The sequence below is a fragment of the Miscanthus floridulus genome, chromosome 15 (genome assembly GCF_019320115.1).
Source record: "Miscanthus floridulus cultivar M001 chromosome 15, ASM1932011v1, whole genome shotgun sequence".
Taxonomy (NCBI): Eukaryota; Viridiplantae; Streptophyta; class Magnoliopsida; order Poales; family Poaceae; genus Miscanthus; species Miscanthus floridulus.
In genome coordinates this window covers 32,304,374-32,328,128 of record NC_089594.1, presented here as the reverse complement: position 1 = coordinate 32,328,128, position 23,755 = coordinate 32,304,374, and the positions used below count along the sequence as shown (strand labels likewise).

At 44.6% G+C, this 23,755-nt stretch overlaps 1 protein-coding gene across 1 annotated transcript; it reads right to left on the bottom strand.

Annotated features, from left to right (window-relative positions):
- Positions 1 to 21,775: 21,775 nt before the first annotated feature.
- LOC136506572 (uncharacterized) lies at positions 21,776 to 23,346 on the bottom strand. Its single transcript, XM_066501481.1, has 6 exons — positions 23,252 to 23,346; positions 23,071 to 23,172; positions 22,566 to 22,970; positions 22,421 to 22,483; positions 22,072 to 22,296; positions 21,776 to 21,931 (listed from the first exon to the last, which is right to left on the bottom strand). Exons 1-5 carry the CDS (start codon positions 23,252 to 23,254, stop codon positions 22,072 to 22,074), a joined length of 798 nt encoding a protein of 265 aa, XP_066357578.1. The 5' UTR covers positions 23,255 to 23,346; the 3' UTR covers positions 21,776 to 21,931.
- Between the last annotated feature and the right edge of the window lie 409 nt (positions 23,347 to 23,755).

Here is a 23,755-nt window from a genome sequence, read left to right as displayed (position 1 = left end):
AGGTGTGTACCTCAATCTGCGTGATGGGATGAAGGCCTAGTACTTGCACTGCCCTTGGAACACATCGCTGGATGATTGGTACAAGAAGTGGTTCTACATCCGCGAAGAGCCAAACACGATCACACTATGCGACGTGGGGTTCATTCTAGAGAAGAAGAACAGCTGGTCAGAGAAGCCCAAGCACTTGGAACAGATCTCAGAACTTCTTGGGATGATCCCGTGGAAGAAACTGGATGGTCCGAGCATGGTCGGGAACTTCATCAGCCGAAGGATCCAGCCTTGCTAGAGGAGGGTACATCCCGGCTACGAGTACCAAGGTAGCGCAGACCCAACTAGGACCAGGCAAGATGCGCTTGACAAGATAGAAGTCAAAGCAAGGATTGGAGAGCTGTTCAACTTAGCTGATCCAAATTATGTCAAGTTCAGCGACATCGAGCATGCTTTCAAGCTGGCCCGACCTCCCCCAAAGGTAAATTATGCTGCCTTGTACCCGTAGTGTTTTGTTGTAATAGAAACTGAGTGTGTTATGGCCTTTGTGTTTCCTAGATCAATAGTCATGATAGAGCAGCAATGTTTGTGTCTCCACCCCTGGTGTGGATTGGCCACAAGTTGCTGGCCCAACCGCCAAGACGAGCGCCAGGATCGAAGACATCGACTGGGCCATGCTCAGAGTTGGGGAGGAGGCAATGGCTAGGGCTGCTAGTAAGCGGCCGGCGGCCAGCAAGCGTCGTTAGGCCATCTTTACATTGATATATGATGAAACAGAGGATGCAGACATCTTCTGACTCGTCCCTCGAAAGAGGAGGAGACAACTAGAGTCGACGGAGCAGGGTGGCTCCTCCATGTCAGTGGGACTCGCATCACCGACCGCTGCAGTGCAGGGGACAAGTGGCAAAGAGGTCGAGCATCAAGCCTTGGTGCCGGTACTGGTCATGGAAAAAGACCCAGTGGCACCCACAGAGCACATGGAGCAAGCACAGATGAAGAGACACGCCTTCGCCACATCATTCCATGCTTCCAAGCTATAAGTATTTGTAACCTTGATGTAAGCTTACAATTTATATTGAATACTGTTGTCTTCTGAACTTATCTTTGATGTATTAGGTCAGCATCCACCGAAAATCCCGACCAACTAGCCGGTTGTGGCATGGCTCCACCAGCAATGGCGGAGAAAACTGCCTAGCAGCCAGCTATGGAGGAACCTACAGCAGAAAGTCTGCCGGAGCCTCAGTAGACGAGCGGCCAGACAATAGTCCCCGAGCAGTTGGTCGAGGGGAGAGCCGAGCCAAGTACAAGTGCTCCAAGCACTAACCCTGCTGAGGGGGATACTTCGACGCCAAGGATATTAGACCAAGCCGAGGAGCAGCAGCCAAAGGTGGCACAGAGCATGTTTGCTGATGCCATGGCCCGTGGGAAAGCCATAGTGATCGCAGAGGCTGCAAACTCCAGACCAGAGCCGCTACCTGAACAAGAGGCCGAAGAGGACGAAGTAGAAGAGGTCCTAGGCCATCCCCAGGACAAGCAACAACATGTATATGTGTCGCGCTGGCAAAACGACCAATGGGTTATGCATGAGGAAATCCCAGAGGTCGAAGAGACCATGAAAGTTGAACGAGCGGCAAAACGTCTGGTGATGGAAGTCCAGGTATGTTTGGCTTGACCACTTGATCCTGCTATCCAGTCAAACTGTCTGACTTAGCTTTTTTACATGCAGGACTTGATGAAGACCGCAAGGTATCGAAAGAAGTGCTTTGACCAGATTGAGGGGATCACAGCAAGCAATAGAGAACTAGCGGCTGAGGTGGAACGCTTGCGCCACCAACTTGAAGCCATCGACCAGGAGAGGACAGAGCAAGAGGCATAGAAACAGAACCTAGTCGTCCAGCTCAGTAACAAAGAGCAGGAAAAAACAAGTAAGTTGTCACTTTATCACAGCATGTGCATGACATGTGTTGTTGCATTGTTGGTAGTAACGGCTGTAGTGTAGGCTTAGAAGCTGAAGTAGTCCGTCTCCAAGAGGAGAATAGCCATGTGGCCGTAGAGTGTGGTCACCTAAAGGAGGACAACAAGAAACTGGCGCACGACTAGTCGCAACTTCGGGACCGCACAACCAAGATGAAGGAGGAACTGAAAAGTAAGTGTTCCAGACCACCTTGCTCATTCTATTGCCCACGTTATCTTGTTGTGGCATGACATTTTGATATCTTGTGCGGTTTGCAGTTCTGAAAGTCAATGCCAAGAAGCATCTAGAAACCATGATGAAAGATCGTGATGGCTGGAAGGCGCGATGCCTAGAGATCACCGAGGATCAGGACACATGGAAGAACCGTTGCAAGGAAGTGGCAACTGGCATTTTGTCCATCCTCAACCTTATTGACCTAGCGCTTATAGAGGAAGCGCCAAGGATGCCACAGCTTGGACTGGTCGAGAGATGCCGAAAGGCATGGGAATGGTTCCAAGAGTTTGTGAAGGAGGCGGGTGAGTACACAGGCGCACATGTGCTAAGCATGGTGCGTGCCCACTACCTCCTGATCGATCTCAAGCGCCTAGAGGTTGGGTACCCGAAGGAGGTAAATCCAGACAAGGCTGAGGAGCTTCGGATGACCCAGCTGGACCTATCTTCAAAGATAATTGGCGACATTAACTTGTGTGGAGGTGGGACAGCACCTGTATAGGGTACGCCATCAACAAGCCAGCTGGAAACACCATCAGTTGTGAGCCAACCGGTGAAGCCTGCGGTCTCGACCAGCCAGGCATCGGTGGGGCCATCCTCTTCAGCTCGACCAGTACAAGAGTCCTCGAGACTCGAGTGAGATGTCGGAAGTAGCGAGCAGCAGATGCCGCGTGCCCCGACCAGCCAACAGGATAGGCTAGAGCTGTAGAAGAAGGATGTAGTTGTGTTATTGTAAACACTTGCCTCTTCAGGCAAGCTTGTAATAACGTAACTATATATCATTATAAGCTTATTTGTTTTGCATAAAACGTATTTAAGCTTGAAACTCGTGTTGGCGTAACTAAGTGAGAACATGTTAGCGTTTTGTTTAGTTGTACCAGTTTACTCAACACGTCATCCTAAAAAGTTTGTACGGCTCTGATTTGGCATGTGGTCGGAGTGTGAGGTGCATGACCTGTGCACATGTAGACACGAACAAGTCAAACCAGGGGGGACCTGCCGATCACCCGTAGCATAGAGAGTGGATCCCATGCATGTGTTGAGAGGAATCAGAGACAGGGCCTGCTCTGAAAACCCATGAAGGAATGGTGGTCGGCTTTGACTGGCTAAACTCGAATAACCGTAAAATTCAAAGTGACACAATCATAGTGGTCAGAGAAATCATAATAGCTTTATTGAATTAAATCGAAAGTACAAGAGGAGGACATATCTCAGTAGTTAAGCATAGAAATGCCTAAGCTTGTCGATGTGCCATGAATTTGGTATGTCCGTGCCATCCAGGTGAGCTAACCTATAAGACGTTGGTCGTGAGACTTCCTTGATCATGAAGGGCCCCTCCCATGGAGTTGCGAGTTTATGGGCACCGGCCTGATTCGTCTTCCACTTTAGGACCAGGTCCCCGACCATGAAGAACCGCTCTTTAACGTTCTTGTTGTAGTACCTACGCAAAACAGCAAGGTATTTGGCTGTACATACGCAAGAATCGAGCCGCTTCTCTTCTGCACTATTCACTTCTAGCTCCTGTACTTCATTGACCTTGCCTTCGTCAAAGTTCTCTATCCATGCTGATCTGAAAGCTATATCTGCTGGGAGGACTGCCTCAGCGCCGTAAACCATAAAGTATGGTGAGACGCCGGTGTTACGACTGGGCTGAGTTCTGAGGCCCCAGACCATGGCTGGTAACTCTTTGAGCCATCCCATGGGAGCTTTGTCATTTTCTCTATACATCCTCTTCTTCAATGCGTCCAAAATCATACCGTTCGCCCGCTCGACCTGTCCATTAGCTCTAGGGTGCGCCATTGAGACGTATTTTACTACTATGCTCCTTTCATCGTAGAAGTCCCAAAAAGCGTTCCCGGTAAACTGAGTACCCAGATCAGTGATGATGCTATTGGGTATACCGAAGCGGTGGATGACCTGGTCGAGGAACATAACAGCCTTTTCTGAGGATGCCTGTACCAGAGGCATGTACTCTATCCACTTAGAAAATTTGTCGATCAGCACAAAGACACATGTAAATTTCCCAGGAGTTGTTTTGAAGGGCCCAATCATATCCAATCCCTAGCATGCGAAGGGCAAGAGGCTGGTATTGTCTGGATCTCATGTGATGGTATGTGGATTATCTTGGCGAAGAACTAACAACCCTCATAGTGCCGGACTAGCTTCTCTGCATCAGCTACCGCTAATGGCCAATAGAACCCTGCTTGGAAAGCCTTGCCGACAAGCGTTCTCGAGGCTGCGTGGTTGCTGCAGGAGCTAGAGTGGATTTGGTCCAGAAGATGTTCGCCATCCTCTCGGGTTATACACTTTATCAAGATTTCTTCCTTTGCGTTCTTGCACCATAACTTGCCATCGACGAGCAGATACTGCTTACTACGATGCATCAGGCATTCATTTTCTGCCCAGTTAGTGTAACCGCTACCATCTATCAGGTACTTCATGAAAGGTTCTCTCTAGTCAGGCTCATGCATGGTCAGAGGTGGCTCAGTGGTGCTCGACGCCGGAACCGTAGCCACCAATTGCTTGTCTAGAGGCTTGTCGACCATGGGATCTTCCTCCTCGATGGAAGGCATGAGCAGGTCTTGGACGAATACGCCATATGGGACTTTGGCTCAGGATGATCCTAACTTTGACAGCGCATCTGCTGCTTGATTTTTGTCCCGGACCACGAGTATGTACTCGATGCCATAAAACCTGCCTTCCAGCTTTCTGATCGATTTGCAGTATGCATCTATCCTTTCACTGGTCATGTCCCAGTCCTTGTTGAGTTGGTTGATGACTAGAGCCGAGTCTCCGTAGACATGGAGACGTTTAACACCGAGCTCGACCACAATGCGCAAACCATGTAGGCATGTTCTCGTTTGGTCTCGATGGACACTTTGCCTCTAATGATGGTGTGCACGCGATCAGTTGGCTTGACATACTTGTGGCAGGGGTCTGTGTCTTCATCGTTGTTGTCCTCGTTGCGCTGTTCCCCTGCGTCGTTAGGCTTGTCAGACATATCTGGAGCCTGTTGACGCGTGTAGATAGACTTGAGAACGTGGTAGTTCTCCATGGTGTGGTTTGACTTGGGATGGAGCTGGCAGGGCCCTTTCAATGCTTTGGCATAGTCTTCTTCGTAGTTGAGATGTCCGCCACCTTTTTTAATGGTGTTGACCTCGCCGTCGTCTTCCTGAGCACGCTTGCCCTTGTAATCGTCACGGCGGTTATGCCGCTGATTACATTGGTCGCGGTGATCACGGGAGTCGTTGCACTGGTTGTGGCGGTCAAAATTGTCGTTCCGACCATAGTTACCGCGGTAGTCGTCGTGGTGTGGGGGTGGTCGGAGCATGGAACCCTTACTGCTTCTTCGATAATTATTTTTTAGCGTCGTCGGCGTCTGCATATTTCTTAGCAGTGGCCAGAAGCACTGTAACTAATTCAGGTCTCTTGCGGAGGAGCTTATCCCTTAGGGCGTTGTGGAAGCGTAGGCCAGTGATGAAAGCCTCGATTGCCTCATTGTTGGAGATTGATGGGACCTTAATGCGCATCTCCGAGAAATGCCAGACATACTCTCGCAGTGGCTCATCCTTCTGATCTAGGATCCGCTGTAGATCATATTTATTGCCGGGTTGCTCGCAAGTGGCAATGAAGTTGTCGATGAAGGCTTGCTTGAGCTCATGCCAAGAATCAAAATAGTTCACCGGCAAGCTGACCAGCCACTGGTGACCTGCATGGCCAAAAGCGACTGGAAAGTAGTTAGACATGACGTGCTCATTAGCCATGGCTGATTTGCACGCAGTTTCATAGAGCATGACCCATAATTCGGGGTTCTCCTTGCCGTTGTACTTCTGAAGTTTTTCGAGCTTGAAGTTCTTAGGCCATATGACTTGGCGAAGGTGTGGAGTAAACTGCTTCAAACCCGGTGGGCCATGGGCAGTATCATATTCCATGCGATGATAGCTTTCATGGGATGCACGATCATTGGCTCTCTAGTTGATGCGATCGCGCAGATCACGTCCTCCGAGGTAATGGAAGAGATCGTTATTGCCATCGCGGTGATCTCGATTGCCATCTAGATTGGCCCTGCGACCGTGGTTATCGCGATGATTATCGCGGTTGTCTCGGCGGTTGTTGTCCTAGACATTGCGGTGGTTGTCCTCCCGATGTCGGTTGTCATCTCGACCACCATCATGGCCACCATTTCCGCCTTGACGGTCGTCCAATGGGTCATTGTTGCGTGAGCCATGTTGGTTGGGTGGCTGTGAGCGACTTGAGTACTGGCGGCTGTGGCTTGACTTGACCAAGACGGATGGAGCCCGGGCTTGATTTACAATCTTTGTGGTCTGAGCCATAGCAGCCGTTAGATAGGCTTGTATTTCATCGCGAACTGCCTGAGTTTCTAGGGTATTGGGTAGCCGTTGCATTGTCGCCATAGCAACAACTACGTTGGCGCTTGGAGTCCTGAAGACCTATTTGTCCCCCACACTGTCGAAGGCATTGTTAAGGTCGCGTGGCTAGACCCTTATGCGTCGTGCCTCCTCCTCTGCTTTGGCTTTGATTTGTCGGTGATTAAACCGATCAATATTGCGTGCCTCATGTGCAATCCTTTCTTGTTCTATTTCACCGACTGCTGGTGGTTCATCATTACTGACAACATTGATCAAATCCCCTCACCTTGGTGGAAAAGACGGGAATTGTGGGAACCCTGGGGCGTGATCTGGTATATCCAGATCGTATTCGACGCCTGCATCATCGTGATGCTAGAGCTCAGTATGGACGGAGGCATTAGATGCAGTGCCAGATGAGGAGCTGGAGTCACCCTCTTGGACTGTGTGGATGGACCCTTCTTGATAATCCTCAATCCGGATCATGTTGATGAAGTTGCGTGGCTTCAGCCGGGGTCGATGTATAAAACACAGGTCCGAGCGGTGTTGTATATTGTACGCGTAGTTGGAGGCAGCGTTTCGCAAGCCGTAGGGCTAGGCCTGGTAGTTCTTTGTCGAGGCTTCGTACTCGGACAGCCGGAGACCCATTGTGGAGGCTGGCCGGCGACGAGCGGAGCACCCTTCAGGAGTAGATATAACCACGAGATCTGTACCAAGTCGCATAGGACGATTGGCCTGAGCTGGTCGGGTAGATCTGTTGTGGGGAGTGGTTACCTGCTCATTAGGTTGACTTTGAATTGAACTTACCAGAGCTAGGGTTTCAGCGAGTTTGGTGCCGACCCGATCGATGGAGTCGAGCAGGTCGGTGTTGTCGATCTGCTTCCCTTTGTAGCGGGGAAGCGGACGATGGGTGGTCGGCGTGGCTGAAGATGACGCGGGTGTGGTCGGAGCCAGATATACTATGGTCAGAGCTGTATCCACCGTGGTCGGAGCCGTAACCACCGTGGTCGGAGCTGTATCCACCATGGTCGGACCCGTATCCACCGTGGTCGGAGACGTAGCCGATGCAGGTGAAGTAGTGGTCAACACAGATTGAATCCGTGCCTCCTCCATGGTCATGGCGATGAAGTCGTTAGAGCCAGTGGTCCAAGTGATCTGACCGACGGTGAACGTGAGGCCGTTCGGTGTAGCCATGGAGCCAGGGATGATGACCGTCTTGTTCGCTTGGAGAGCAGTACGCACACCCCCTACCTAGCGCGCCACTGTCAACGAAATATGGTTGGCAGTCTACTTAGGGGTATGCCCAAGGTAGTAGATTGTCGACAGACAGATGCACAAGCCACAAACAAGATGGTGACGCAAGACAGACACGAGATTTTATCCAGGTTCGGCCGCCAAGAAGGCGTAATACCTACGTCCTACTTCTGATTATATTGTTGTATGTCAATGAGAGATGTTTTTTAGAGGGGTCCCCTGCCCACCTTATATAGTCCGGGGGGTAGGGTTACAGATCTAGAAACTAATCCTAGCTAGTTACAATTGCCATAGGTGGCCGGATAAGGATTCCTATTCTAAACGACCAGGATCTTGCTTGATCACCAAATCTATCTTGACTCCTTGCACAGGACTCCGAACAGGTTGGCCGGGCCACGCGTCGTCTTTTGGTGGACCGGGCCTTCTGATCTAGGCTGGCCCAAGCTTAGCCGTAAGGGTATAGGGGTTAATACCCTGACAATCATCATCATCACTATCGCTATCATCATTGCTAGCATGTTCATCACCACTACTATCATCATTTGATACCTTGCGTTCACCCTTAGCCATAAGGCATAGGAGTGTAGAGGATGATGGTGGTGGTGTCGGTGAAGATGATGAAGAGTCAATAACAATGGTGGCCACCTTCTCATTGTCACTATCATCATCGGATGAGCCACTAGATGAATCAATGTTCATGAGCCAATCACCGATGATGTATGCCTTTCCACTTTTCTTCTTCTTGTGGAAGTCCTTCTTGACATCTCTCTTCTTGTATGGCTTGTTTTTCCTCTTCTCATCTTCTTCTTCATTTCTTGAGTCATCTTTCTTGCCCTTGTACTTGTTCTTGAACTTGTCTTTCTTAGGCTTGGTGCATTGGTGTGCTAGATGACCAAGTTCTCCACAATTATAGCAATCCATCTCAGAGATTGGCTTCCTTCTAGAGCTAGTGAAGAACTTCTTCTTCTTGCCATCAAACTTGATGCCACTCTTGTTGAGCTTCTTTAGCATCTTGGTGGTTCTTCTCACCATGAGAGCAAGACTTGCATCATCAATTTCATCATCACTTGAGCTCTCATACTCAAGCCTTGCTTTGCCCTTCTCTTGGCTAGCTTTGAATGCTAAGTCTTTTTCTTTCTTCTTAGTAGAGGATGAGCCATCTTGTGGTGTGATGTGCATGTACATCTCATGAGCATTGATCTTTCCCAAGATTTGTGTTGGTGTAGCGGTGGAAAGATCACCTTGATGAAACACAGTCACAATATGCCCATATTTATCAATGGGGAGGACACTCAAGATTTTTCTTACAACATCGGATGATTGCATTTGAGTGAGTCCAAGCCCATTGACTTCCTCTATAAGAACATTCAAACATGAGTACATCCCATTAGCACATTCTTTAAGAAGCATCTCAAAAGAGTTAAGCTTTTTCATGATGAGATGATAGCATTCCTCACGCTCACTCTTTGTTCTCTCATGGAGCGCACATACGTCCAACCATAGTGCATGGGCGTCCTTGTGGTTCCATACATGATTAAACAAATCATTGCAAAGGCCTCTAAAGATGGTGTTTCGAGCCTTTGCATTTCATTTTTCATAATTCACCTCATCGCCTTGTACGTGCGTGGTATCCCGAGGTTTTAGGAAACCTTGTGAGGCGGCTCTAAGTATTCCAACATCTAGAGCTTCTAAATATGCCTCCATGTGGATTTTCCAATATGGAAAATCATCCCCCTCAAAGATAGGAGGAGGACCATCCCCATGAGACATCTTTCTCTAGGCGGTTAAGCCTAAATACATGAGTACAAGGCTCTGATACCAATTGAAAGGATCAAGATGAACAAGAGGGGGGGTGAATTGGGCTAATTCTAAATTTCTTTGCAATAATTAAACCCTACAGTTAGCCCAATTAACCCCTTCTGCCTAGAAAGTGTTTCTATTGATCTACCACACAAAAGTTTAGCAACCTATGTTCCAATCCTACTCTAGCATGGCAATTCTATTAATGTAAATGACAAGAATTGAATTGCTCAAAGTAAAGAGAGAAGGAGGAACGTGGCGATATTTTGCTGAGGTATCAGAGAGTCTCCACTCCCCACTAGTCCTCATTGGAGCACCCGCGCAAGGGTGTAGCTCCCCTTTGATCTGTGCAAGGATCAAGTGCTCTCTACGGGTTGATTCTTAGACACTCCGTCGTGGTGAATCACCCACAACCGCTCATAACTTGAGTTAGGTCATCCACAAGCTCTGTCGGATGATCACCAAGCTCCCAATCACCACCAAGCCATCTAGGTGATGGCGATCACCAAGAGTAACAAGCATGAACTCTCAATTGACCATGACAAGCCTAATGAGAAGGGTGGATGCACACTTTGCTACTCTTGCTTTCACTAATGAGGGCTCTCTTTGGGATTCTCAAATCTCAATCACCTCACTAGGACCTTGCTCTTCTTGGCACTCTCAAAGGTGTTTCTCAGCTATTGGAATGAGCAAAAGTACCCCTCATACGAATGGAGGAAGTATTTATAACCTTGGTTGAAAAACGAACTATTATGTGCCTCTGTGGGGTGACTGGACGCTCCGGTCAGTTCACCCCGACCTCCAGTGTTAAAGTTGTAACCGGACATGTCTGGTCATGATTTTCCCTCTCTAGAACCTTACTGGAGTCGACCGGACGCTGGCACCCAGCGTCTTGTCGCTCACCTCTCAGCGTCCGGTCGCACCAGACGAATTCACCTTGATCAAATGAACTGACCAGACTCTACGCCAGCGTCTGATCACACCAGAACCAATGTTCGGTCAGTATTTGACCCTCCATTCACTTCTAACTCTCAATCATATGTGAATGAAGATTGCTCCAATGGATCTAGGGGCTTTTTAGGAGCTACCTAGTGCTAGTTTTAGCAAGTGTGCACCACACCTAACCCACTAGACTCACCTAGGTCAAGCTACCCGTCCATATCACCCTTAATAGTACGGCCAAAGGAAAAACAAAGTCCTAAACTACTCTAAGTGTCTCTTCAACACCAAACGACAATTAGAACTAGTCCATCCTTAACCTTGTCGTTCATCCTTTGAAAACCAAAACGATTTCCATCGTAGGGGCATGACCACCATGATTGCCCAATCGATCTCCATTACCATGACCTAACTTAATTGCCTCTGCAAAACACACGTTAGTCATAGTAATCATGTATTGTCATTAATCATCGAAACGCAACTAGGGGCCTAGATGCTTTCAATAGCTATTATTATAAGAAAATTCAGCCAAGGGTAACCACTTCTCCCATGAACCCTTAGAAGATACGACACAAGCTCTCAACATGTCTTCCAATATTTGATTGACCCACTCCATCTGTTCGGAGGTCTGTGGATGATAAGCAGAACTTCTGACTAATTTGGTGTCTAACATCTTTTGCAAATGTTCCCAAAAACAAGCAGTGAACTGAGGTCCTCTATAGATACAATGGTTCTAGGAACACCATGGAGACGGACTACCTGATTAAAATATAACTCAACATAGTCACCTGGTCGATAGTCAGTTCTAACTGGTATGAAATGGGCATACTTGGTTAAACGATCCACTATTACCCATATAGAATTAAAATTCTTTTGGCTAGGGGGAAGTCCAACAATGAAATCCATACAAATTTCTTCCCATTTCCATCCTAGAACAGACAATGGTTGAAGAAGTCTAGCAGGCTTCAAGTGAATTGCTTTGACCCTACAACAATTGTCGCACCATGCAACATAAGCTGCGATTTCTTTCTTCATCTTGGTCCACCAAAAGCGAGGTTTCAAGTCTTGATACATTTTACTACTTCCTGGGTGAATAGATAACTTGGAGGAGTGAGCTTCATCTAAGATTTGGTTTCTAAGCTCTCTATCCTTTGGCACTACAAGTCTATCCTTAAACCATAGAACACCCTTTTCATCTACTCAGAAGTGTTTTGTTTCTTGCTCCTTCATCTTCCTTTTTATGTGGAACACACCCACATTGGACTTCTAAAGCTTGATGATTTTACTTTCAAGAGAGCAACTGAGAGTAATACTGTGCAACATAGCAGTATGTAACAGATGTGCCAGATGAAAATCTCCTTCCAAGAGAGAATTGCAATGAGACTTTCTACTCAAAGCATCGGCAACCACATTTGCTTTGCAGGATGATAATGTACTTCTAAGTTATAATCTTTGATTAACTCTAGCCATCTTCTCTGCCTCATGTTCAATTCTAGTTGAGTGCAGATATATTTGAGACTTTTATGATTGGTATAGATATGACACACGTTACCGAGCAGGTAATGCCTCCAAATCTTCAAAGCATGAACAACAATAGCTAACTCTAAATCAAGAGTTGGATAATTGACTTCGTGCTTCCTCAGCTGACGCGAGGCATAAGCAATAAGCCAGCCTTCCTACATAAGAACATATCCTAAACCAGTACCTGATGCATCACAAAACACATCAAAATGTTTTTCAATATTAGGTTGTGCCAAGATAGTAGCTGAAGTCAATAAAGTCTGCAAAGTGTGAAAAGCAGTTTCACACTCTGGAGTCCAAACAAACTTCACATCTTTCTAAAGCAACCTGGTCATGGGCTTGGCTATTTTAGAGAAATCTAGGATGAAGCAACGATAATAGCTAGCCAAACCAAGGAAACTCTTAACCTCATGCACTAAAGTTGGTGCTTTCCAATCCAAGACTTCTTGCACCTTAGTTGGAACCACCAAACCGCAAAGTGTGAAAAGTAGTTTCACACTCCGGAGTCCAAACAAACTTCACATCTTTCTGAAGCAACCTGGTCATGGGCTTGGCTATTTTAGAGAAATCTGAGATGAAGCAAAGATAATAGCTAACCAAACCAAGGAAACTCCTAACCTCATGCACTGAAGTTGGTGCTTTCCAATCCAAGACTTCTTGCACCTTAGTTGGATCCACCGAAATCACTTCATTAGACAACACATGACCCAAAAAAGGTACTTTCTTTAGCCAAAACTCACATTTGCTGAACTTGGCATAAAGCTTATGTTCTCATAGTCTGGATAAAACAATTCTTAGATGCTTAGCATGCTCTGAAGCATTCACAGAAAAGATCAAAATGTCATCAATGAAGACAACCACAAATTTGTCTAGTTTCATCATGAATACTGAATTCGTCAGATATACGAAGTATGCAGGAGCGTTTGTCAAACTAAAAGACATGACAAGATACTCATACAACCCATATCTGGTGGACAAAAGTGGTCTTAGGTATATCCTCCGGTCTAATTTTTATCTGATGATAGGTAGATCTCAAATCAATTTTGGATAATACCTCTGCCTTAGACAACTGATCGAACAAAATATTAATGTGAGGCAATGGGTACTTGTTCTTGATTGTCACGGCATTGAGTGGACGATAATCCACACACATATATAATGACTTGTCCTTCTTCTTCACAAATATAGTGGGACAACTCTAGGGAGATGCACTAGATCGAATAAGACCCTTTTCTAACAGATCTTGTAACCAAACTTTAAGCTCCGCTAACTCATTGGGTTGCATTCTATAAGGCCTTCTAGAAATAGGTGCAGTACCCAATACTAACTCGATCTTGAATTCGATATCTTGATCCAGTGGTAAACTAGGTAGGTCATCAGGAAATACATCCGGAAATTCATAAACTACCAGAACATTCTCAATTCTCAGGGCCCAGATAGCATTAGCGGTGTTGTGGAGGTTCATATCTCTAGGAAGTGGCACTAGGAAAGCCTCATTGCTGATAGGATCCCTCAACATAACGACCCTAGTGGAAGTATCGATGAGCACTCCATGACCGCTCATCCACTTCATCCCCAAGATTACATCTATACCTAACCCTAGCAAAACTACTAGATCAGACGTATACACTCGTCCCTCTATTTCAATACTCACATCCTACACTATCTGATTGGTAGAAATATTACTTCCAGCTACACTAAAGCAATAACTACCCATGGATAGTGTAATTACCTTCGGATTGTACTTTGATGCAAATGCCGAACTCATGAATGGATGCGAAGCACTAGAATCAAACAGTACAACTACAGGATGTTGACTCACAAGAAACTTACCCATAGTGACCACCTCGCCTGAGGGTATCTCTATCATGTTGGTGTAGTTAACATGACCTTGACGAACACTAGAATTCCCCTGCTTCTAATTGTTCTTCTGAGGATAAGGACAACTCTTGGACCAATGACCTGACTTGAAACAATTCTAGCAGGGCTTGTTGCTTGGCGGAACATATGAATTCCTCGGTCCTGTGGTGGCTTTCAAAAGTGGAACAGTAAAGGCCTTACAAAATCCAGTCTTGGCCTGATTCTTCTTTTGAGGCGAATGATACCTTGTGGCTATAGCAGGTGAGCAAAACTAAGTTCTTATAGCCACTGGAGCTTTAGCCTGAGATGCACTTGCCTCGTAGGCCCTTTTGCGATTCTTGGAAGCCACATAGATAGTATTGTTGTTCTCTTGAGTGCGAACGTCACTGACAAACTCATTAAAAGTAGCACTCTTGTTGTTCCCTAGGGTCTTCATCAGCTTGGGACTAAGCCCTCTCTTGAAGCTAGCAATTTTCTTCGCATCTATATCAATGAATTCTAGGGCATACCTTGCTAGATGATTGAATGCATGAAGATATTCAGAAAGATTCTTGGTGCCTTGTACTAGCTTCATGAACTCAGTGTGCTTCATGGCCATCAAGCCGGGAGGAATATAATGCCCCTTGAAAGCATCCTGGAACTGGTTCCAAGTGATCTGAGCATTCTTAGGTAAGGTGGACCTATAATGACGCCACCATATACCTATAGGTCCTTGCAACTGATGCGAAGCATACTCCACCGTCATCTGTTCCATCAGCCTTAGCAAACAAAACTTTTGTTCAAGCGTGTTCAACCATTCTTCTGCCTAGAGCGGCTCTTCAACTTCTTTGAATATTGGTGGCTTGGTATCTTGGAACTCTTTAAAATCACTATATTGATTCGGCTCTGGTCCCTGACATTGATTGCGACCATGTGCTTGATGTTGTGCCATGGTACGCATGGCGTCCCCCAAAGCACGCTGACCTTCAACAAGCATGGCCAATAGATCAGTTGGCGTGGGCGGTGGTGGCGGTGGAAGATCCTCATTACCACTACCCCCACCTCTGCCCGAGCGCAGATTGCGTGACATCTGCATAAGTGCAACAATGAGTAATGATGGACGATGTCAGGAACATTATGTCATAGAACCGACCAATTTATAAGAGTACAAGTACAATGGCAGCCCGCAAGCGGTCGCACTGTCACACTTGAACCCATATAAACCCGGTAGTCCATCAAGTACCACGATGGGTCTCGATAAATGATTTACAACAACCAAGATCGTACATGATTCAACATACATGTCACATATTACATAAAGTTCACAGATACATTTTCATCATCAGAGTATGAAACAAAGTTATTACAAACCAAGTTTGATAATCAAAAGCGGAAGCAAATTAAGTTTGAAAGTAAAGTTTCCAACATAGTTTAATATAGTGCCGAAATACGATCACAATCCACAAAAGCATGTAGAGGGATTAATAAAGAAGTCTGTCCAAGGCTTACTCCTCATCCACAGCGGGATAGAAGCAACTCTTGCAATAACCATGATAAACAGTGCCATCTGCAACAATGGGAAATAAAACCCTGAGTACGAGAAGGTACTCAGCTAGACTTACCCGTCATAAATCAGAAATAAAATGACTCCAAGGATCATGCAAGGCTGTATAAGTGGAGATAGCTTGACAACATTTTGCATAAAAGCGATTAACTCAGTTATACAATTATGATTCTGTTATCAAGTTAATTATAACTATCCATCTCTAAATTAGCAACTAACCTGTGCCAAACATGTGGTATATCATTTCAAAAGCATACAATAGTAACCATAGCAGGTGTTGTAATTCCATATTCATTCGAACCACCATGTTCTATAACACAGTTACTACGATGTTGGGACTAGCCAAGTTTCTCACTATCCGAGAGAGACGGCGATTCGAATCGATTTCAACCAGCTGGGAATTTATTCCTAACACAAACCCAGGCAGACCAGATCATTAGTCGCCTTAGGTCACCTTTAGTAACCTCAGGTCCACATTTCGTGGGTTCATACCGCGCCGCATAGTCGGGGACACCAAATGCCAGGATGTTTAGGCCTAGCCTGCCCTTGGGCTCAGTCTGGCTCCCTGCAAGGAGCGCACAACAGAATGGTACCTGACCTAAGTTGAGCTACTCGGCTTCGCGGTCGGAACGAGTTATCTGACCAGCTAAGTGATAGGCATGCGTTCAATCTTGTAAGAAGCGCCAACAATGGTATGGTCCTTAATCGGCACAGACGGAATCACATGAGTCAACCTATGCATGGTTTTGTTCTATGATAGCAAATATAGCCAACCGTGCTCCGGTATCCACCTATATCTCGCAGGTGACAAGAAATCACCCGACTTCTACCGTTCTAAGCATAGCTAAGCATATATTCGATCCTGGACCTACACAGGGTTAATGGTGTATATATCTAGACAAGAAATTTATATGCATCAAGTGGTTCCAATCAACTCTTATAACCTAATGCATCAATCATAAGGACTTAAGTAATCATTTGTAAATTACTGGGAGACTTAGAATGCTCCGGGGCTTGCCTTTCAGAAAGGACATGGGGCGGTGATCAGGGCACTTCGAAAGCTCTTTTGGGTTCTGCTCCTCGCCTTCAGGAGCTGCGGCTTGAGGATTCTCCTGCTGGTCCCCTTCCTCTACTTTGTCGAACTCCAGCAACGTTATTTCTTCCTCCGATCCTAGATGCATGAATATGGCATAAGGTATTGCGAATGTATGCATGCCGACAAGTATAATATGATGATACGTGATGAATGCATCCTTGTATGTATTCTTAACATCATTGTGCTGAAGTAATAACAAGTGTATCATATTTTACTGAGTAGGTGCATATCTCTTCTTAATTACTCAATCAAACATTTCAGCAGTTCATGTACTACATTACAAAACAGCAGCTACTTGTTTTACTCATAACTGAAGTCCTACTTATCCAAATGTGGTGATCTTGGACTTTCTGGAAATCTCATAAAATTTTCTACAACTTTTATTTAATCACCAAAAGCTAATTCACAATTTATCTTAACCAAAACAGACAATCAACCCAGTGCTGTCCAGAAATTTCAGAGAGCAAGTCATTTGGAAATACTAACTTGAAACAGCTATAACTCATAAACCTTTTGGCCTATGGTCCTAAAATTTTAACACAAGATACATGAAGAAGTTATATACAACCTTGTTATTAACCATTTTTACAGCAACCATCATTTTCACGATGCAACACACCAAACTACCAAATCTGTCTGAAAACCCTCCCAGCTTGAATTATAAAGCAACAAGACTTTTACTTCATGTAAGCATTCAAATTTTGACAACACAAAGTCTACCAACAGTTCAAGCATACCAAATACACTCAAGAAAACATAATGGTAAAGCTCAAACTATTCATTTAAATGCCTTTATTATTTTATTTAGATACTTAGATTAAATAATAAACATATACCAAATGTGCATCATAAATTCTCAAAAATTTACAGTGCTTTACTAATGCTACCAATAGACTACTGTAAAAGTTTCATGCCATTCTATTAAGTAAAACATCCTATGCAAAAATGACACGACATAAAGGCTTAAAATAGCATAATTAGAAAACCCTAGTGAAAAGTGTCAAGCAATAGATTTGATATTTTTCTTAGCATCCTTATGGTACTAGGACAACCTCCAACAAATTCATGAACATAGGATCCATAATTAATTTATAAAAATTCATACAAGGATTACCTAATTATAAAAGAAAAAATCTATAACTACAAATCTATACATGCACTGACCCTCAAATTTTTACCAGAGCTCATACATGTCAAGAACAGCTTGCCACAAAAATTTCATAATTTTTGGAGCACATGAACTCTAGATATAAAATAAACAAGTTTACATGCATTCAAAAACACATTTCAAGTTTCAATTTAAATCTTCCAAAAACTATACTGAAAATGCTAATATCATATTTTTCCTAAATACTATACCTCACCAAGATCCTAACAAAATTTGGATCTACACAACGGGAGATATAAAATTTACAAAACCGCATGAAATCAGGGATTAAATGAGCTATCCTAATACTCTTCAGTCGCTGACAAGCGGGACCCGCCTGACAGGGGACCCCACGCGTCAGTGACATAGAACAGGGCAGTGGCGCTGCTTGATACTGCGCGGCCATGGCTCGTCGATGACAAGCTTCACCAGCGATGGCATCTACACATCATGATCCCCACGACCTCCCGGACCTATTGACCTACTTGACCGAGCCTATCGTCGGAGCTAAGCACGGTGGCGGCATTCATGACGGCACGGCGGAGCCGGACAACGATGCTACACCGGCGGTGACCACGGTGACGCAAGTTCAAGCTCGGACGAGCATCTACTACCCAAGACGAACTCAACGCACAAGCTAACGCATGGAAAGGTGGATGGTGGCGCCCCAGCCATGGTGACAGCCTCGGCGGTGATGCTCCGGCGAGGTTAAGCTCGACAAGGAGGCTTACCGAGCATGGTCAGCGAGCACGGGCGGACGCGGTGAGTCACGGGGGTGATGGTGGAGTAGTTGCGGTGGTGGAGAAGCGGCGAGGGTGAGCTGGCGTCGGCAATGGCGACGGCGGCGAGCGCTCGGTGCTACGGCTGCTGCTGTGGGCGAGCGCTATGGTGATGGAGGGGTAGAAAAACGAAATGGGTGCACGAGGCTTGAGCGGGCAAGGGTAGGGGGTGATAAGGCGCGCTTTGGCCTGGCTTGGCCGCACAAGACAGGGCATCGGCGACGCGCGGCCAGCCACTGGCTCCACGCGACGCGTGAGCTCTGCCGATGGTCGGCCATTGAATCGCCTGATTCAGTTCGTCAGTCGTGCGACACTAAGCCTGACAGTAGGATTTGGGGACACTAGTTCTCTTAAACCGTGAAGTATCAGTGCACACTATCTAAATAAAAGTTGTAGCTCTAAGTACTAGCTACATTTTCTCTTCAAGAATCATGTGCTAACTCGCAACCAAAACCGAGTTAAATCATCCCCAAAGTTAGCTCGTCAGACTGTCTAAAATCCAGACTAAGAAAAAAAATTCAAAGTGTAGAAATCAGTGCATTAGTGATTTTTTGAGCTCCAAAAGACTAAGCTATGCACCTTATCATCACATGACCCAAAAATAAAAGTTGTTCCACATATCAAATACTACAACTTTGCTTTAGTGACCACCAACATGCAAGGTCTCTAGCACATAGTTCAAACTTGGTCAAACATGCTACATTCAAAGGATGACTTGTACTTGAACTCTAACCTAGTGACCTATTTACCCTTAACCATGAATATCAAAGTTGTTCATAATGATACTCTAAACATGTTTAAGCTATTTGCAAGGTCACACAATCATTTCATGCATTGGTCACCCATGGGGCTATCCAGGTCAACACATACATCACTAGAGTGCTTGATCATGAAAGGTGACCTTCATGAACAATGTTCCATTTGCTAACCTAAGTGTTGCTAATATGTTTTTGTGCCTCATATCAACCAATTACATGTATACACTCATAATCATATGTAGATATACAGGGAAACATGAAATAACAAGCAATGTTGCATATGTTTCAATCAAATGTTTCAAGTGGAAATGCTTATATATGAATGCTTGATGTTCATGCTCATGCTATGCAAGTCAATTTATGCAAGGCTAACACCTAGGGTGTTACACATTACAGATGAATTGTAGAATTATGCCAAATTAAACTTATTGGACAGAATAATTTCATACAATAAATAGAGGCACAATAATTCATCCTCATAACATCGCCAATATTTTTGTCGGCACATTCTCAGGATGCATACGCATACATGCCAAAATGTTGCCAACAACAAAACTAGACTTTTATTAATGCTCACATCCACATGGAGCAAACATTCAAGCCTCAAAGATTACATCAAAGTCACTAACTGAATTTAAGGTACATGTCCTTCTAGAAGAAAGCAAAAGATAAAGAACTAGTGCATCTAGCTTAGTACTATAGCTAAACTACGCATCCTGATCGGTGTCAGCATCAACCACTCCTTCACCATCTTCATCCTCGACAGGCTCAACTTCCTCCTCTTCTTCTTCTGCAGCCTCAGGCACTGCGACGACATTGGCATCTATTTCCATGCCATCATCATCAGCAAAGATCACATGTGCTCCTCCCACCACGGGGTACTCTGGAATAGGGTGAGGAATCGGATTGATGTGATTATTGAGACGGTGAACGTCAATCTGTAGTTCCTTAATCTGGCGGAGGAATTCATTCTCTCTAATTTCAGCCCAATTTTCTACCATGACCCTAGCATGGTTCCTAGTTTGTGCTAGATGGATTGCATCATCCCACTCATGAGTCAACTGCATGATCTGATCATGGTTAGCATCTCTTTCCCTGATAGTGCTGACAAACTGCTGCCTACGAGTTTCCAAAGCATCCATAAAACCACCTATCTCTTTTTGGGCTGCCCTAAGCTCTTTACCATACTAATGCGCATGTTTCTGCCACTTGCGCCACTCATTCTATGCCTGCTAAAGAGCTATCAAAACACTAACATAAGTGCCTTGACGATCATGGAACATCTTCAGAACAACCATCATGGCACTCATGGCTGGTCCAGAGCTCTATGCCCGCTCTATCTCAGTCATTACCAAGGGATCATCCCCAAAATTCAGCCACACTGCCTCTGATGGGGCTACTCGAGGAATGGACTTGGCTGGTCCGTTGACCAACTCATCACCAAACTCTTGATAAATATCGACTAGCACTTCCAAGGCTGCCACCTAGGCACCTTCCCAAGGGTTTTGTCCATTAGCTTCGATGCTCCAACCAAGCCACTATGGTCTGTTTTCGTGAGGCGGCACACACTATAAGGTTTTACCCCTGATGCAACGGCCTAAAAGCGTTACAATATACCAAAAATGGTTGCAATAGACAAAATTGCAACACTTTTTTCGTTGGCAGCCATAGTAACCATGGCAAAAGGTTTGTCCAACGACTCATTTTGGTGTTGCAATAGGTTTCCCCTATTGCAACACCAAGGAGTGTTGTTGCAACACCATGTAGTATTGCAACCCATAGTATAGGCAACCATGGTGGGTGTTGCAATAGTTACTATTGCAACACACCCGGTGTTGCCAGAAATACGTATTGCCACATACCCAAAGCGTGGCAATAGGTGCACTAGCAATGATATTGGGTGTTGCAATAGACCTTATTGCCATGCATCAATAGCATTGCAATAGATGGACCCTCTATTGCCGCGCTATCTCGGTGGTTGCTATAGGTGGAACCGTCTATTGCCACAATAAATATTTGGTTGCAAGAGGTAGCCGCTCTATTGCAACGATCAATACTGGTTGCTATAGGTGGAACCGTCTATTGCCACGATAAATATTTGGTTGCTAGAGGTAGCCTCTCTATTGCAACACTAAACATTGTGGTTGCTATAGGTGCCTCCATCTATTTCCATGGTAAATGTTTGGTTGCTAGAGGTTACCTCTCTATTGCAACGATCAATACTGGTTGCTATTGTTGGACCCTCTATTGCCACGCTAACTATTGTGTTGCTACAGTTTGGAGACTCTATTGCAATGCCCACTATTCTGTTGGTATGATGTTTTTTGCAACACCATTTGTTTGTTGCTATATCATATATTGCAATGCCAAATTATTTTGTCGATAGTCCATATTGCAACGCTCTGTTTGCTTCAAACAATAATTGCATGCCGAACAATATATGATGAAAGAAGCATTTAGACATCCATTAATCCAAACTATGCTTTGTTCGTACAACTCATTAATGAAATCACATCCAATGTCAAACTTAGTTGATAACACATGCACAACAACTGAAACACATAAGGTATCTGATGCACAGTAGCTACTTTGAATAGTTCAAAATGTAATAAGCTATGTGTAGCACTGTAGCAAAGGTTGGCTTGACATTGATCGTCCATCAGTTGTGTGCTCCACTCAAACTCTATCTTGGTCCTAAAACAATCATTAACATTGGTATATTCAGCAAATAGAAACTTAGTATTCAGCTAAGTATCATTTCACTTTACACTAATAGGAACTAGCCAACTGAATCTGATTCAGAAATATTCACAGGTAGTGGAGTCAAAAATCACCTATGCTTTGCAAGCTTGTTGATTCCTTTTGGATAATGCTCGTTTCTTAGCCGCAGCATCCCTCAGTGCTTTAGTAGTAGTAAAACTAACTGTCATATCCCCTCCTTTGTTTTGGCCAGTTTGAGTCTTATTCGCAGCACTATTTCTAGTTGTGCAACCATTACTTGTACCTGCCACTGTTGTAGCTTTGAGTTGTGTTTGTGGTGGGATGCTATCTTGGTTTTCCTGCAAATCAATAGATGGAGGGAAAATTATGCCTCATACTAAGGACTATCATATGACAACATTGAACACACTTCAGTTCTCAAACTACATGTTGATGTGATATTTCTTCACTTTCTGTATTTACATTTTCTTCATCCATGTTTGTTGTAGGAGCAACCGTTGTATTTTGTCCCCCATCTTTGTTAGCCTGCATTTCAATTTTGGTCAAAAAAATCATGAGTGGAGTTTGAAACTGCAAAAATGATGCATGGTTTGTAGCTGACTATTACCTGTTGTATTGATGCTTGTACATGTGTTGCTTGCATCATTGCCATAAACTCTTTCCTAAGAGCTTCTCTATTGGCCTCCCTTGCCTTCATCATTTGTTCCATCTGACGCCTATGTTCTTCCCATTCGGCTTCCCTTTTAGCCTCTTGAGATTCTAATCTCTCTTGTAGCTTTGAAAATGCTTCGGCTAGTGTCGATTCCTGATGCACTTGGTACTGGTAATCCTCAGACAGTAGTTTCCTTCTAGTTGGGTATTTTGCCAAGTATCCATTAGCATAGATCTTGGTTGATTTATAGTTTCTTGTTTCCTGGTAGGCTGACTGGAAAATCTGATTTTGCTCCACGTCTGAGATGATGAGTGCTTCTTCATCTGTTTCCCTCTCTGAAATTTTGTTGCATGCATTATCCTAACAAAGGAGGACAGTTGAAGTAGTTAATTGAAAATGATTTTGTAGGCGGTCACTTTGCATCAGTTAATAAGGTTTGTACAAACTGTTATATACTCACATAGACATCCCTAGATTCTTGGCTTATCCATTGCCCATTCTTACTATGCATGATCATGAAAAGCTCCAAATCATTTGGCTCATCACCAGTTATTGGGTCCCTCTAATTAGGCAAGAATGTAACAAATTAGCGATATTTCAAAAGGTAAGGAAGCATGGTCATGTACTTCTGATGTTATTACCATCTCAAAGCCACACTAAGAAAAGTCTTTGATCGTGCCCGATGGTGTACCTTTACATTCTGCCGATTCTAAGAATTCTTGCAACTAACCCTCTGCACAAGGAGTTGATTATAAAAAAATATTGCAATGTACCGAAACATAGCCTTTATTTCATCAAGTGCAAATGGCAAGAATAAAGTAAAGGTCCTCAAACCTGAAAACTTGTCTTGCCAAAATACAAAACCAGATAGTGCCATTCAACAATGTCCAACTCTTCTGGCTTATGTCTCATTCTCTCCTCATAGGTGGTGTACGCCCTGTACGTAGCACTTAATGTTGCTCGCCATCCTTTGTAACGCTCATTAGCGATGGTCCATATTTTTTTCCTATTTTCTTCGTTATTCTCAATGTCCCACTTATGTTGTTCGACATATAAAACATAAATTCTAGGTCACTTCTTAACTAATTTGGTAACAAAACTGTGTATGCTAGCAAAAACAAATCAAAAACTTACCATCATATCAG

Bases quoted from the DNA above. Each gene is read 5' to 3' on its own strand.
- LOC136506572 (XM_066501481.1), bottom strand. The intron at 22,971-23,070 runs GTGAGTATATAA...CTCCTTTGTTAG, and splicing joins AAGAATCTAGGGATGTCTAT to GATAATGCATGCAACAAAAT. The intron at 22,297-22,420 runs GTAAATACAGAA...ATTGATTTGCAG, and splicing joins CAAACATGGATGAAGAAAAT to GAAAACCAAGATAGCATCCC.